General features: G+C 40.1%; 1 protein-coding gene across 2 annotated transcripts in view; it reads left to right on the forward strand.

Annotated features, from left to right (window-relative positions):
* The window catches only part of RBM33 (RNA binding motif protein 33), a 90738-nt gene that overhangs the window by 56573 nt on the left and 18646 nt on the right, over positions 1 to 15519 (forward strand). Inside the window, exons 15-17 of one of the 2 annotated variants that reach the window (XM_017728906.1) lie at positions 1 to 524; positions 13526 to 13729; positions 15117 to 15305. In XM_017728906.1, the coding sequence (XP_017584395.1) occupies positions 1 to 524; positions 13526 to 13729; positions 15117 to 15305 (917 nt within the window). The remainder of the gene's footprint in view (positions 525 to 13525; positions 13730 to 15116; positions 15306 to 15519) is intronic. The other variant, XM_017728907.1, reaches the window with a different exon arrangement.

Consider the following 15519-nt stretch of genomic DNA (forward strand, 5'->3'; position numbering starts at 1 on the left):
GAGAGTTGTGGGAGAGCCTCGCGCAGCAGCAGCAGCAGCAGCAGCAGCAGCAGCCTTGTTCCCAGCAGTCCTACATGCAGCACGAGGAGGACTCCTCCGAGTTCCCCACCAATGGCAGCCCCTACATCCCCCACTCCGGCTTGCAGACCAGGCACAACGTGAAAAACAGACTCCTTGTTAGAAAGCAAGACGCAGTAGTTGCAAACATCCACCCCAAACCCACAGATTTCCCCCAGGGTGCAGGGGATGGGCAGTACCAAGGACAGCAGATGAAGCCAGTGAAGCAGCTGAGGCAAACTAGAACAGTTCCTGCGAGTCAGCCTCAGGCGCCACAGAAAGTGTTACAGACCAAACCTGCTGCAGCGGCGCTGCCCACGCCACAGGCGGCTCGAGTGGCCTCCGTCCCTGCGAGGCCCCAGGAGCAGAAGCCAGGGGTGAAAAGGACTGTCATGCAGCGGACAAACAGTGGTAGTGATGGGCCCCATGTCGGCAGCAAAGTCAGGGTGATTAAGTTGTCAGGAGGGGTAAGTTTACAAGGCTCATCTCATCTCTGTGTCTCCTCGTGGTTTGTTTCTGTGTGTTTGACTCTGTGTAACGCCAAAATAAAAAATGGGCCTGAGCTGGTGAGGAAAGTAACAGGTTTAGCACACCTAATAGTCCATATATTATATTTTCAGAACTGTAATTTATTAGCAGTTATTAAAAAATTAGTGCTTCCTGTAATACTTTACTGCCAGGCAGTTACCAATGAAATCACATAGAAATACTCCTTTCTTTTAAGTTGTAACTTGGAGACTGAAATCTGAAAGCTCAGTTGAGTTCCTTTTGCTTAAGGCTGATAGGTCTGATAATTGCTCAGCGAAAAGGGCTTGGGTGGCTGTATTTAATTAAGGTTTGGTTAAAAAGGACCTTCTTATTTGGTAGGTGAAGCCACCTAACTTAGTTGTGTGCAGATGTGTGTGATTCTGTACTCAAGGGAAGATTCTTTTTATTTTCTTGGGAAGCATGTTATGAAACTAATTTTAGCACTATGTTGGAGGGGAATGTTTTCTGTTAGAGGCTGGGTTTAAAACATTACCATTTCACTTCTGCATCTAAATGAGATTTCCTTATCTCTTGATGAGGGGTCTTTTATCTGCAGTATGTCCCTTGAGCACTAGTGTGGAGGACTCACAATGATCGTCTTGAGGACAGTGTGACTATTTAAAATCTGGGGTTTTGGTTAGAAAGTCTCTTGATCAAATTTCTTCTGTCTTAATGAAAAGACAAGTTAATTTGTTAGGGCTCTAAAGAAACTAAGATGAGGGGACATATTGAGATCATGTTGTCAGTGAGTGAAGTCTGTCCTTGGGTTTATACTGAGAAGGAAAGAATGATGTGATATAGCAGCACATTGGAGGTGTTTTTCTGGAAGAATGCTTTTAAATTATTTGTAGCATTATTTGGGAAAACAAAACAGTGTGTAACGGACTGAACAAGGGCTTGGAGGGTAGGCTTTACTCTGTAGAAATGGGGAGGAAGTTTAAATGCCAGAATCTTAACTAGTTTTTATTAACTTTTTTCTACAGCTCATAAAACTTAAATACACTCAGAACTGTGAATTGCATGATGACTGTGTGGTCTTTCCAAATATTAACATACAGGGCATTATTGACTACACAGACATCCTGCATGTCACGTTGTCAGCTCTAATTCCTCAGACATGGTAACTTAAGTACAGAAGAATAAAGTACAGAAACCTGAAAGAAGTTAATTCTGTTGAGCTAAAAATATTTATATATAAGTATGTCTGCAGGAATCCCAGTGGCCTGCAAGAGGTATGACAGGTTTGTGATTAATGCAGAAGTGAAAAAAGGAGTCATGCACAACTTCTTTTATTGTGTGGTGGAACAAAACAATGCCAGTCACAACTGTATGCAGCTCCTCGTAACAAATAGTTATCAATGCCCACAGTAGCATTCACAATGAAATAGTTTTATCACAGTGCTCTGTTTCAGAAGACCATAAATTATTTGTTTCAGATAAGTCTCATGGTAAGCAAGAGCAATGAGCTTCATTAAATGCATGTGTAACTCCTCTTTCATTGTGCACAGAAGCAGATTTACTCTGTCCTCAACTTTCAGATACTGAGGTTTCAGCAAGGTGAAGCAGGTTCTTTACATGTAGCCTTTGTCAGTTTTCATGTTGCCATGGGCATTTTAAGTTTCCTTCCAACTGTGGAGAGCGAAAGCAAGCATTGCAATCAGCTGTTAAGACTGATCAAGATAGTTGATTAATTTTTAATCAGTTAGTGACAAGCTGAATCTGTGACTTTATTTGACCACACAAGGAAAAAAATAAACACTGAGCAGCAGGGCAGACAATCTTCTAGTCCATTTTTGACAGGATTTAAAGGAAGAGTTAAAAGGTGCTTGGACTCCGAATACTAGCACGACTGGAGATAATATTTAGTTTCCACTGCTTTAGTCCTGCCACATGCTTTATTTATTTTTGCAACTTTTGCCTGAGCACTAAATATAAAGCAAAAGCCAAATCTCATTTTCCCTAGCCATTCTCCTTGGCATGTAATAGTGCTTCCTCTAATTCCCTGCCTTTGGCAAAGTGGTTGGTGGTATCCCTTACCTGTATGCGCTGGTTCTGTCCTGCAGCTAAGCATCCCTGCCTTTGCTCTCCATATAATCCCTTGTAGCCTTTTCCTTTCTTGGGCCCTTTTGTGCAGAGGTGGTTTGAATACACTTGTACAAGTGAGGTGGCTCACGATTAGACACAATGCAGGTTCCGTTTTGGAGCTCACTGGGTTCAAGTGAAGGCCTGGCAAGTCCCTCCTGTTGCACCACTGGAGAGCTCTTAGCTGAAGGAGCTGCTCGAGTCCAGAACTGTACTAATTCTAGACCAAATTGGCCTAAACCAGAAACTGGTAACAAGGACTTTTACTAATTTAGTAGGACCATCTGTAGAACCAGGATTCAGTGGTTCTGTGTTGCTGGTGATGGTTTTTGTGTACCAGTTAAGGAGTATGGTGTGTTGGTGAGAACTCTGGAGTACTGATACTGTCAGAAGAGAATGGCTTCTTCTCTTCAGGGCAGGCTCAAGTTTACCAGGCTGAGTTTTGTCTGTTTGTGCTGCTGGACACAGCAGTGCTGCCGAAGATCTCCGACCTTCAGGTGGAAATACCGCTTGGGTCCTTAGAAGATAAAATGGTCTTTCATCTTGTGAGAGGATTTTACTTTTGGAATTGTAAGAATTGCCATGTAAATTCCAGGAATATTTTAACTTGTTCAGTTTTCCTGATGCATAAGATGCCTTAATTTATGACTTCTTATGCTTCAGGAAAATGAAAGTAGAAAATGATTTAGCATTTCCAGTATGTCAGACTAAGTCTGTGTACCAACATGTGTGAAATGTTAGGTACTGTCAGTAATGATTTTGTCTGTTGATACTTTTTTTTTTTTAAAACAAATCCCACCCTTCACCTCCCCCCAATACTGATTTTCCCATCCCTCTTTAATATACATATAAATGATGCAGGAATGGCAGTAAAGTGAATATCTTTCCATTTTAATTATGCCTTTAAATGTTATGTTCCTGGAAAATGAGACAGTGTTTTATCACATGGACTTGGAATTTTTTTGCTGCTGGTTTGGTTTTGGATTGGGGCTTTTTTTTCGGGGGGAGGGATGGTTTGGGGGGATTTTAGGGATTTTTTGTTGGTTTGTTTTTGGTTTTGTTCTTGGTTTTATTTTTCCAAGGAGGCCCAGATATCTTTTGATGTATCCTGTGTGCTTTGTTTTGTGTGGCATTTCCTCAGAGCTGTCCTTTTCAGATACAAGAGCTCAGTGTATTCACTGAGTATTCATACTTGTAAATTTTACTAATAAAACATCTGAGACTTGCCTGGCTTGCTGAGGAGCCTGAAGTCAATGGTAAAGTTACTTGTAAGTATAAAGTCAATGAGAGTATAGGAAAGAAACACTCTAATAAATCACTTCAAAATTTGATCATAAAATTATAGAAAATAAGGGTGAAAAGACTGTTGAAATAATTTGTCTTGAAGGGGGCAGGGGGGTAAACTCAGTAGTATTCCTGACAGATTTGTTCAACCTTTTTCTGAGATCTCATTTTTGCAGATTTCCTAGGTCATCTATTCCAGTATCACATGTGTATATTTAGGAGAATTTTCTTAGTGGCCAAATCACATTTTCTGGCTGTAATTTTGAATCTCTGACTATTTGTATTATACTTGAAGAGACATGGGGAAGAATTTCTCTCTCTTTGTGCCTGTCTCTCTTCTTAAAGATATCTTAACTGTTTCTGAGCTCTCATATCTTTCATTCTCTCTTGATGAGTCATGTTTTCTAACACTTTGGCTGTTCGTGGTGCTCTTTGGGCGTTCTGTGATCAATCTTTCTGTTAATAGTTCTAGTACCAAATGCAATTGAATTCCTTACGTCAGTATATCCAGAGTTGTTTTAGTCCTGGAAGAACAGGTTTGTACCAGCTATAACCTTAGATATCTTACAGTCATATGAAATACATGCTGAACATGTTTTCTGTTTAATTGGAGGTTCTGTGGGAAACTACAATATCTTAAACTCTCTGTATCATTGTCATCTTATGTTGTTGTTGGATGATTTCTCTCTAGCCAGAAAATGTCCTGCCATGCTCAGAGAGCTGTGTGTCTGTCCCAAAGGCCTGAAAATGCTGGTTCTTATGCTGCACCAAGAACACACCAATCTTTGTCTCTGTGGAAGGCTGCACAATGAGGGTTTTTTCATAAATACATTTCTACATAAAAATACATAAAAATCTTGGTGTTCCCTGTTGCATTACAAGCAGTATCTTACAAGTGATCCTAATTCCTGAAAACCTGAAATGCTTCATATGAAGAGCTTGAAAAAAGAGCTGGCAAGTTCTTTCGTTTGAAAAGCCTGTCACAAAAAACGTCCTTGGATTGCAAAAACAAAATGGAAATGGAAGATGGACAACTTCGTTCATATTTGAAGTAACTGAGAAGTGTGAGATGAACATGGAGTTCTAAATATGGAAAAAAGATACTGATTGAGATGATTCTTGTTTGATAATGTAACCGTATCAACCAACTTTGCTTAATGTTTGTACTTGTTTCTACTTGCATGTATGTGTTCAAGTTTAATTAAAAATATTTGACTTGAAAGCTCTTTTTAGCCCCTTTCATCTAAATGTCAGGAATTGTAAACACTGAGAGTTGTGGCATTTGCGTGAGAAGTTTATGAGGGAGCCCTTTCCCCCAACCCTTGACAAAGGAACCCCTGCTCTATATAGTTCCATAACTTTTTAAGAAATGGGAGAATGGCATTGGTGTTTTTGTATCCCACTGTTTGAAGGAGGCATGGATAATGCCCACCTAGGAGTGGGCTGAGCGAGCTGCAGAAACCATATCTATGCCCAGATACCATGGCAAAATGGGCAAGACCTCTGACTAATGTAAATGCTATTGAAGAAGGACTCTGTCTGCCACAGCCTGCAAGATTTCGCTCTGGAAATATTTCACAAATGGACATTCATTTCTTAGTTGTAAGAAACTGTTGAAAAGTGTCCAGGAGCCACAAAATTGGTAAGGGCACTGGAGCACCTCCCCTCTGATGACAGACTGAGAAAGTTGGAGCTGTTCAGCCTGGATAAGAGAAGGCTCCAAGGAGACTTTATAGAACTTTCCAGTTCCTAAAGGGGCTACAAGAGAGCTGAAGAGGGACTTTTTACAAGGCCATGGAGTGATAGGACAAGGAGGAATGACTTCACATCGAAGAAGGGTAGATTTATATTGGATATTAGAAAGAAATTCTCTCCTATGAGCATGGTGAGGAAATGGAACAGGGTCCCCAGAGAAGCTGTGGGTGCCCCAACCCTGGAAGTGTTGAAGGCCAGGTTGGATGGGGCTTTGACCAACCTGGTCTAGTGGAAGGTGTCCCTGCCCATGGCAAGAACATTTGAAAATGAGAATAAACCCTGTCCCCCAGACCTTCAGTGAGGATGGTCCCTACAGAGACAGAGTATTTAATGGATTGGGGGTCAGGAGGTGGATTGTGTTGTACTCTTAGGGCATATTTGGTTACTGGGAAAAGGAAATATTAAGGGTGTGTGTGGACACACTTAGCAAGTGAGACTTAAGGTGACAACCAAACCAGATACAGATAATACATTTTATGCGCTTCTAATAAAGTGGTTGAAAGGGGGAAGAGATCTTTACCTAAACTGAATTTGACTTTGCTATGGGTAGCTTGGATCTAAAGTGCAGTAAAGCATTTTCTACTGTAGACTGCAGAACAGGTTTCTCCTTTTCCTCAGGAGACTTTTAAATTGTATGTTGAAGAAGAGTGCAGCTTGCTCCTGAACATCTAGAAAGCAGAGCGTTTGTTACTTGTCACTCTTGTTAAGTCTCAAAGGAGAGTTTCTCTGCCGTCGTAAATGTTACAGTGCAGAATTCATATCTGTACAATGTTGGTGTTACAGAGGATCTTGGAGCTCAGTTTCCTGATAAAGACAGCTGTGACACCACTAAAGTGCTTTGCAGAGAGAGTCAGTTTTCATATGAAAATGCAGTCTCTTAACTAGGGAGGCAAGCTTGCAGATTTGTACAGTTGAGTAGTCTGGGAAGTCACATCCCTCTGTTAAAACGTTGGACCACTTGGACTAGACCTTTGGTGTGGAGGTTTGGCTCTTGAGTCAAGAGTGTTTGGGGAGGGAGGGAATGGGGGTTGTCTTTATCAAGACTTAGCAGGAGCTTCAGGCAGGACACAAGAGGGATTTGACTTGCCAGTAGTTTTAAGGTTCAAGGAACATGAACTAGAAAGACCAGACATGGCATAAGAAGGGAAATTCTAGTTGTACAGGTCTTTGATATCCAGTAGTGGCTTTCTGTGCCATAGCTGGTGTCCAGCTGGGAAGTGTTCCTCCAGGAGCTTTGGGCCATCAGAAGTTTTGAATTGCTGAGATTTTCCAACAGGAGCTTTTTCTCTTGGTGATTCTCTGCATGTCCAGTCTTTGCTAAAATTCACTGTACAAAAAAACCTCTTAAGCTGCCAACTGAAAAGCAAACCAGGCACCTTTGCTCAAAACATTGTTTATATGCGTTACATATTTTGCAGACGACACATAAAAATGAAGGTATTTCTGAGAGTATTAGACATGTTCATTCCAGAAGCTTGATTTTGCTGTAGCTTTGACACATAGTTTTTATAAATTTTTTTTCCATAATAAGCTGGTGGGTGGTTGTATTAAAAAACATTTAGTTGTGATTCAACACTGATTCAGTGTGATTCAAGCTGTGCTTTTGTCACTCCCAGTGAAACTTCATGCAGCATGGGTATGGCTGGGACTCTGTTTGGCCAGTCCTTTTCCATGCCTTAGTTCTCCTTTCAGGCAGATGAGGAGATAGTTCAGTTAAGAGTTGTGTTAGTACATAGGATTAAATGGAATTAGCTGCTTTTTTCTATGAGACATTTTCTTCTTGCAGTTCTGACTTTTCATACACCATTAGGCATAGAAGATACTCATCACATCATGGCTCACTGAAGCAGTGTAGCAGTGTCTTTATCACACGAAGGGAATTGTTTCTGCATTTTATTTATTTACTTATTGCTTAGTCTGTGTGCTCTTGCTTGGGTTAAATTCAGCCTATACAAAAATTTTAGGCCCTAAATCACTGACCAGCATCAGAAGTGTAGTTTTTCTCTGGTGTGAACTGGGAATGATTTGGCTGTTTCATCACTTTTGTTTTCTGATGTAGCTTATTGCTATGTGTGCTTCGAGTCAAAGCTAGACCATTAATATATCTTAAACCAGTTGTTAATGATGCGTTGTCTGTTGAGAGAGTGGCATTTTCTATCCTGGTGGGAGAGCAGTTTTCTTAACTACTGCTATTCTTAAAAAAAAAAAAGAACCTTTTAAAGGTCTAGAAGGCCTGAAAAAAAAAGGCCTCCAGGTGTTTCTCATTGGCATTTGACAGATTGAAAACAGATCGTCAACTGTTCAGAAACAGTGCTTGGTCATGTCACTCGGTTGTGGGATATTTGGCAAGTGATTAGGCTTCCTATTCCCAGCTCCCCAGTCTGTCAGCCAGCTGTATCAAAGTGGTAAAGCATTTGGAGCACCAGTCAGAGAGAAATAGCTCGTTATTAGGGTTTGCCTTTAATATGCATTTCTGCTAATTGTGGTGAAAAAATGCTCATATGTATTAGATAAAAATCAGTGTTGTTCTGTGTGGTTTTTGCTTTACATTTCTTTGTTACGTGGGGATCACAGCTGTCTGTGTAGATTTCTGTCTTTTTACTACAGTCAGTTGCAGTATCAGTATAATACAAGTTTACCTATGAAAACCTATATAGCTGACGAGTAGTAATTTCTCTTGTCCTGAAAGTAAAGATGAATTTAATAACATAAAGGATGTTTTCCTCACCCAGCTACTGTGACACTTTAAAGGTACTAATTTCTAGAAATACTGCCTTAAACTGCTAACAGATGAGGGGTTTCTTCTTTCTTACAAGAAATCAATTACAGTACCGTTTTGGACTGAGATTTCCCTGCAAGATTTAAGTCTTCATCGTGTTACAGAGAATTTGAGTTGTAATGCAGCTCAAAAAAAGATTACAACATTTTGCTTCTCTGTGGTATTTTACACAAATCAACTAGAGTTTATTTATTCCTTTTAAGTGCCTTATCCAGCATGCGCATCCCTTTGCTATTGGATGATTTTGCATTAGCTTTACAAAGATTACATGGATAGACACAGCATTGTGGTAGTTAATAGAAACCTGTGCAGTGAGGTCTGTGGGCTGCAAGATCACTAACAGTGCCAATGACAGTGAAGTATGGCCTTATCGAAAGGAGAATTCATAAGAGGCTGCCCTGGGACACTGCAGCACTGTCCTTCTGTGTATCCTGACAATGTTATCTGTCCTCTCAGTACGGAGTATCAAATGTCTGTCACGAGTACAGAAATTAATTTAATGTCACCTGAAGACATGCAATTAATCTTTTAGAGGTTTTCATAATACCTTTACAGAAAGAGTTGCCAGTTTGGTGGATTTGGATTTTGGGGTTTAACAGAAGATAAGGAAAATTAATTTTTCATCAGGGTTAATACAAGCTAGCAGGGCCACAAAGGCTGAGAAAAATGGTTTGGGAATTTATCAAGTGTTGTCACTCTAGAATAATGCTGCTTAACGTCTGATAGGTGTAATCAAGAGTTGAGATTTCTATAGAGGGGGATTAATCAATTTGCTCACTACAGAATGCAAGTTGGTGATACCATTCCTTCATGGGGTTTAAGAATGAAAATAAGATTTGATCTGTCAAATTGCAAGCAGCTCTGACAGTATCAATAGGCATTTTTATCAGTACATTTTAAAGCATTTGTTATAAATAAATTTGTCCTGCTAATGTTGGTGGCAAATAAACTTCATCTTCATCATAAAACTGTCATAATGATTATGACAGAGCTCCAGCTTGCTAAATTCAAGCAGTCCTTCATAAAATTCTGCTTTTAGAATTTGTGATCTCGTATTTGACAGAATTCTTTCAATGTTGCTCAAAACACAGCACTGACTATAGATAGGTCTGTATAGTGAGAGGCTGATGAAAAACAGCTTTGATAGATATCAGTGAATTGGTTCTAAAAGTCATGGCCATTGAATGGCATCAGTTCTTTTTGTTAGTCTAGTTTCAGGTCAAACTGCAGATTCTTCCAGAGCAGAGGTTTGAAAAACATTCACCATGTAAATCAAATCCTTTTACCTCTTTTGAGCTTTGTTTATATACACACAGTTTTTGAAATTATTTTGGCACTGCATGCAATCTTTCACTACTTGAAATTTGAAAGATACTTTTTATACTTGCCCCTGAACAGAACTCCTGCAACTTAAAAAAAGGCATTTTCATTACTCCAGCTTTAATTGAATAATGGAAAGTTTGTTTCAAGAGAACTCTTTCCTGGCAAGATCTTAGGAAGGCAGACCTTTTTTAAAACTTGGAAATTCAGAGCTCGAAAGTCAGGATGATTTATAATCTAGAAATTAAGGAGTAGACAATAAGAGAAAAATATTCTTCCTTCATTGGTTTGCAGACAAAGAATGGAAATTCCTTTTCTGCACAGGACTTTAGAGGAAATTTGAAGTATAAAATCAGAGCTTGTATCAATCAATCCTAGGTCTCTGTGGTGGACTCTAAGGCATTCTACCCAGGGTCAGCATTTTGTACATCAAATTAGATGAGACAGGCCATGATGATGAATAGATGCATCTCTGAAAAATTTACTGCAGCCCTGTACATTGTAAAATGCCATAGGAAGGAAAACAGATAAAAATGTATTTTGACATGAGAAGGCTTAAAATTTTAATACCTCCCTCTGTTGCTGCATATTTAAGTGTGAGGAGGGCAGCGATGTAAGCTGGTGAAAAATTAACAATACAGAAATTGTCTTTAGGAAAAGCAAAACTGATTTAAGATGAGCTAGACCTGAGACATTTTAAGTAGAAGAGATGTTAGCAATTTAGCTTCTGTGATTTAGATGTCATTTGGGGTAGGTGCTGCAGTACAGCTTCAGTGGACTTACCTGCTTGCCTGTAATTTGCTGTGTGTTTTGGTGCCAGTTCATAGGACAGCTCATGAGGGAACATCAGGAGTCAGCATATGTACAGTCATCTTTACAATTGTATGTCCTTTCCTCCAATATGTCAGTGTTCTCCTATGAGCATGTGACCTGTCAGTAGCGTTCTGAGGGTTTGTAGCTTTAAGTCCAGATGTTAAAAAGCTCTTTTCAGGTGTTTTGCTCAACTTGATTCTTCATTGTCATACCGGGAAGAGCCACCTGTTGTTGTCTTGGACAGTAGTTTAAAGGATGATGGTGGTGGTGAGAGTAATTTGCCACTACATGGTACTACATAGGTTGCTCATTTTGGCTCAGACAAGTGTTTGTCCTTGCACTGTCATGTCTTTAAGCAGTGAAAAAGGAATTGCTGCTAAAATGCATCTTCTGTGTCGTTTTGCCTGTTGGCACATGTCAGTTAGCAGTCATGTTTTGTTTTTATTTTCTTAAGAAAACCACCAGGTTTTATCTTCAGTTGAAGCCAGGCTGCCTGTAACAGGAACTAATGTCTTGTTGACATGCTCAGCTCTGTTAGGCCTTGAGCACCACACTGCTGGCTCATGGACCTCTCTTGAGAAGCAGTGGTGCAGTTTCATGTCTGCTTGCCCCCTTCGAGTTGTCTCAAAACCAGTAAATGTTCAGAGCAGTAATGGGAAGAAAGGGTTTGATTCAGTTTCCTTTCCTTCTTTTTGCAGGAACAAGCAAAGCTTGTTCCATCCCCTTTCTTTATTGTTTTCTTTAGTTTTTCTTATTTCTGAAATGTATCAGTTCATTAAAAAGTCCACAGCTTTCCACCTTTTCAGACTCTTGCAGAAGCATCGTGGTAGCAGCAAACTCCAGTGGTGGCATTTGAGACCCCAGCAGGGAACAGACCCCATCAGATTTTTCATCAGTGCAAACCAATGTTGTGTGCTAATGCCTTTGACTCTGTTATAGTTCTGTGCTCAGTTTATACAGTTTTATTTGGTGATAATTGAGCTTGGTAGTTAAATATTGGGTGGTTGTTGGCCATCCTAGACTTTTATGTGAAATGATTGTTTGCTTTTGAAGTTTCTGTAATGAGCATGTTCGATGTGTTTTGTACCTGAGGGCTTTGCTCTCAGATTCTCTTCCGAAAAAACTTCCGATGTGCTGGGATCGTTTTTTGGTTTGGAAAGAAATGGTTGCAAATATTTATGGTTCTCACAGCAGCCATTTAGCAGAGATTAGATTTTAAATCCCAGTTACTGCATTTAAATTCCTCCTAGAATTTTTTTTGTTCTTTTTAGTTTAATCATCTTCCAGCTGCTGTAGGTTTGAATAAAAGAAATTATCTGATCAAGGCATAGGGCTTATGGTGATGCTGATATCAGAACTAATACTAAAATGAGGAGGTTTTAATGCTGTTTACCTGGTAAGGTTTTGTGCATATGTTTGGGTTTTTCAGGAGTGCTCTCGCTTTTGTACTTTTTAATACAAATTGAAGAGAACTGAAGGGAAAGCTTTATAATTTCTCACTAAGTGCTACTCTAAAAGGTTTATATATAAAGTTTTCCATGAGGACTTGGGGCCATTCAGTTCAGCAGAGAAAAAAACCTGTTTGTCATTAGGGGTGGAAAAGACAGATGCAGATTTCTGTTGCTTTCTCGTTTTGGACACTGTGGGCAAATGCCATTATGAGCTTTAGGATTTTCCCTGTGACAGATTGTGCTTTTGAGGTGTAGTGCAAGGAGGTTTGAATCTCATTTGTCTGGGATTTAAGTACTTGAAAACTTGTAGCCTGCATATACTTTATAATGCAGAGGCCTTAATTTAGAGGTGTAAATTGTGAACTGAACTTGCAAACATGAGACTGGCTTACATACCACAAACTATTTCTTATCAAATCTTAGCTGAGGCTTAGTAACCAGTCCTCACTAAGTGTTTCTTTTGCTTTTCTTTAATGCAGAGAGGTACTAATTTGTATTCTCAGTGAAGATAATCTTGCTGTTAGACCATAAATATGTTCCTTCTGCACCCTTGTGTTTTGTCTCCTTACCCACAAGAAATGTGCCAGTTAGCATGAAAACCTCTGGTTCGTGACATGTTACAGATGCAAAAGGAGTTTTGGCTTGTGAATATTTAGGGAAAGGGAAAAGAAAACCCTCTGTAAATAAAGGTAATTTCATAGTATTTTACTTCTTTCCCTTAGACATGCCTTCTATTTGAGAGCTTTTGCAGGATTACCAGAGGTTGGTTAGGGACTTAGTCAGAGACAAAGACCCTGAGATGGTGTTTCACTGTGCTTATGATTACAAATATATATAATAAGAGCTTTATAAGGCAAACAAAAAAACACCTTGAGGAACTGTTCCAAGTACAGATAGTATCCGAGGAGGGGGACTGCTTAAAAAGCTGCTGGTGGAGAAGTTGGCAGAATGAGTATGCACTTCAAAATAAATGCCAGTTTTTAACTAAAGGAAGGTTGGAGGTTTAAGTATGAGCAAAGCAGTTGCCTGACTTTTCCAGCCTCAACAGTTCTTTGCTCCTTCTTCTGCAATGTGTATGTCTCTCTTTATGTTAAAAAAAAAAAAAAAAGTAATAAATAACACACACCATAGTTCACATGTAACCTGGAAGGAAGAATGATTTGGAAAGAGAACTGAAAACATCTTGTTGCTTTGTATATGAAAAGACATGATTGACCATTGTAATTATAATAAAGCCTGAGCAAAGTAAACTGTTCTTCAGTTAGCATGGATTTATCTTAGGGTGAGGTGTAATTTCCAGGCTGAGCCTTGGCACGCGCCTGCCACGGCCCCCAGTTTGCTTTAGCAGGCAAAGCCCTGGATACTCTCTGAGTGAGCTGGAATGTGGCAGGAGGCTGCTCAGGGCGAGGGTGTGCAGTGCCTGGACACTGAGCTGCTGTTGTGTTGTTGATTTCAGCAGGGGGGAGAGGATGCTGGCTTTTTTCACCCAGAGGGCCAACCCCAGCGGCCTCAACAACCCCCGGAGCCGAAACAGCAGCCAGTGCGGAAGGTCACATTGACAAAGGGAATGCAGCAGCACCAACAGCAGCAGCAGGCACAGATCCATTCACCAGCTCCTCAAGGAGTCAAAAACATCCAGGGAATCCATCAACCTAAAAAGGTGATTTTTAGATGCATATTGCTGCTAGAAGTTTCACTGTCTAGCTGTGTTGCTCTATAAATAACCAGCATTCTGTTTGTCAATTGCTAGCGCAGGGCTGCATGACCCACGAGATGCATAATTGCATATAAAGCTTTTAATCTAGAGAGACTTGTTTGTACCCAGCACAGACTGGCAGTGCCTGCAGGTTGCTTCATCTGCTGACGTTCTGGCCGGCTCAGCACTCCCAGGGGAAGTGCGTGTGTCCTGAGACAGCTACTGGAGGAGATTATATCCAATGTGCTTTCTGGCTTTAAAACCAAGTGGTTTTTTGAAATTGTGCTTAAGTTTTTATTTTGGCTGTTTCCTGCATATGCAGGAGCACACAGTAACTGTTTCAGGATGCTCTTTGCTGGATCCCCAAAGTTGGTATCACTCAAAACAGTTGGTGATCTTGTAACTTGATTTTTGCACTGATCATGCACTGGTAGGAGGCAGGAAGGGTCAGGGTGTCAGCAGTGTGTGCCTTCTCTGCATTTGCAAGCTGGCACACTCCTTGGAAGTGGCTGGGATTTTGGTTTTTAAGTTAGTTCTTGGATTTGAACTGTTGGCCATAATCTCCCTGCTTCATGTAAGGATAAAGTTTCATTGCTGATGTGGAAGGGTGTGAAAAGTTATTACCCATCATAGGGTTTCCACGTGGGAATCAAGAAACTCTGTTGAATGTTGACTCAGTGTTAAGTGTTAACTTTGTTTAATGTTTGTTACTCTGTTTCATTGTTATTTTTCCTCTCTCTAACTGTTCAACATTTAATTTGCAAGAATCAAATCCATGCATTTCCTGCTCCAGAGTACAGGGGAGAGGAACTTTGAAAAAAGTTACTTTAAAGTTATTTAGGCATTTGCAAATAAAACTCCATTCTGGTAACAGACCAAGAGTTGGTAGCAGTAGAGATTGAAGGTGCTTCAAGCAGTTTGCTGATCCTGTGAATACATTAAATTTAACTGCAGGTAAAGAATAGAAAAAGGAGAGGGATCACCTGTTGGATTTTTTTGTCCAGATTCAAAATATGGGAGCTGAACACATGCTGCTGATGTGATCAGTGTTGAAAACTAGGTTATATATTTTTGTCTGAGGTCTTCCGCTGCTTGATTGATCAATCTGTGCTAGAGCTGAGGCTTCTAGGATGAATGCAGTATATATAACTCAATATATAACTTGTTATCCTGCTAAAAGAGGTTTGTATATGTTAATAAGCAGCCTTTCAAATCAGCAAACAGCAACAAGCTGTTTTAAATCAACTTAAAATCTTCAAGTAAATAGCCAACTTTTATATCCTCTGTCAAGTGCAGTAAGCAGAGTCAGTGGGTAAGTAAATCAAAATACTGTTACTTTTGTTGTTGGCAGGTCATTATGCATGGCAGAGGCAGAGGAGTAGCAGGCCAGATGGGCCGAGGACGCTTGATGCCAAATAAACAGAACCTGCGAGTGGTGGAGTGCAAACCTCAGCCCTGTATTGTGTCAGTTGAAGGGCTTTCTTCATCAACTACTGATGTCCAACTGAAAAACCTGCTGATGTCAGTGGGACCCATTCAGGTAGGTCAACCTTGGTTTATCATTTTTGTGCCAAAAGGCTTTCATTCCGGAAAGCTCAATTAATTCCCTGACATTAAATACAATGCGTGTTTATTGGTAATTTATGTTTGAAGGCACCCCCACCCACACAAGCTACAGCTCGTAGCAAAGACAAGCACGTGATGATACTGCAGCACAGGAGGTACAGTAGGACTTTGCTAACCATCATATTCCT

Source organism: Corvus brachyrhynchos, unplaced genomic scaffold (genome assembly GCF_000691975.1).
Source record: "Corvus brachyrhynchos isolate BGI_N302 unplaced genomic scaffold, ASM69197v1 scaffold52, whole genome shotgun sequence".
Taxonomy (NCBI): domain Eukaryota; kingdom Metazoa; phylum Chordata; class Aves; order Passeriformes; family Corvidae; genus Corvus; species Corvus brachyrhynchos.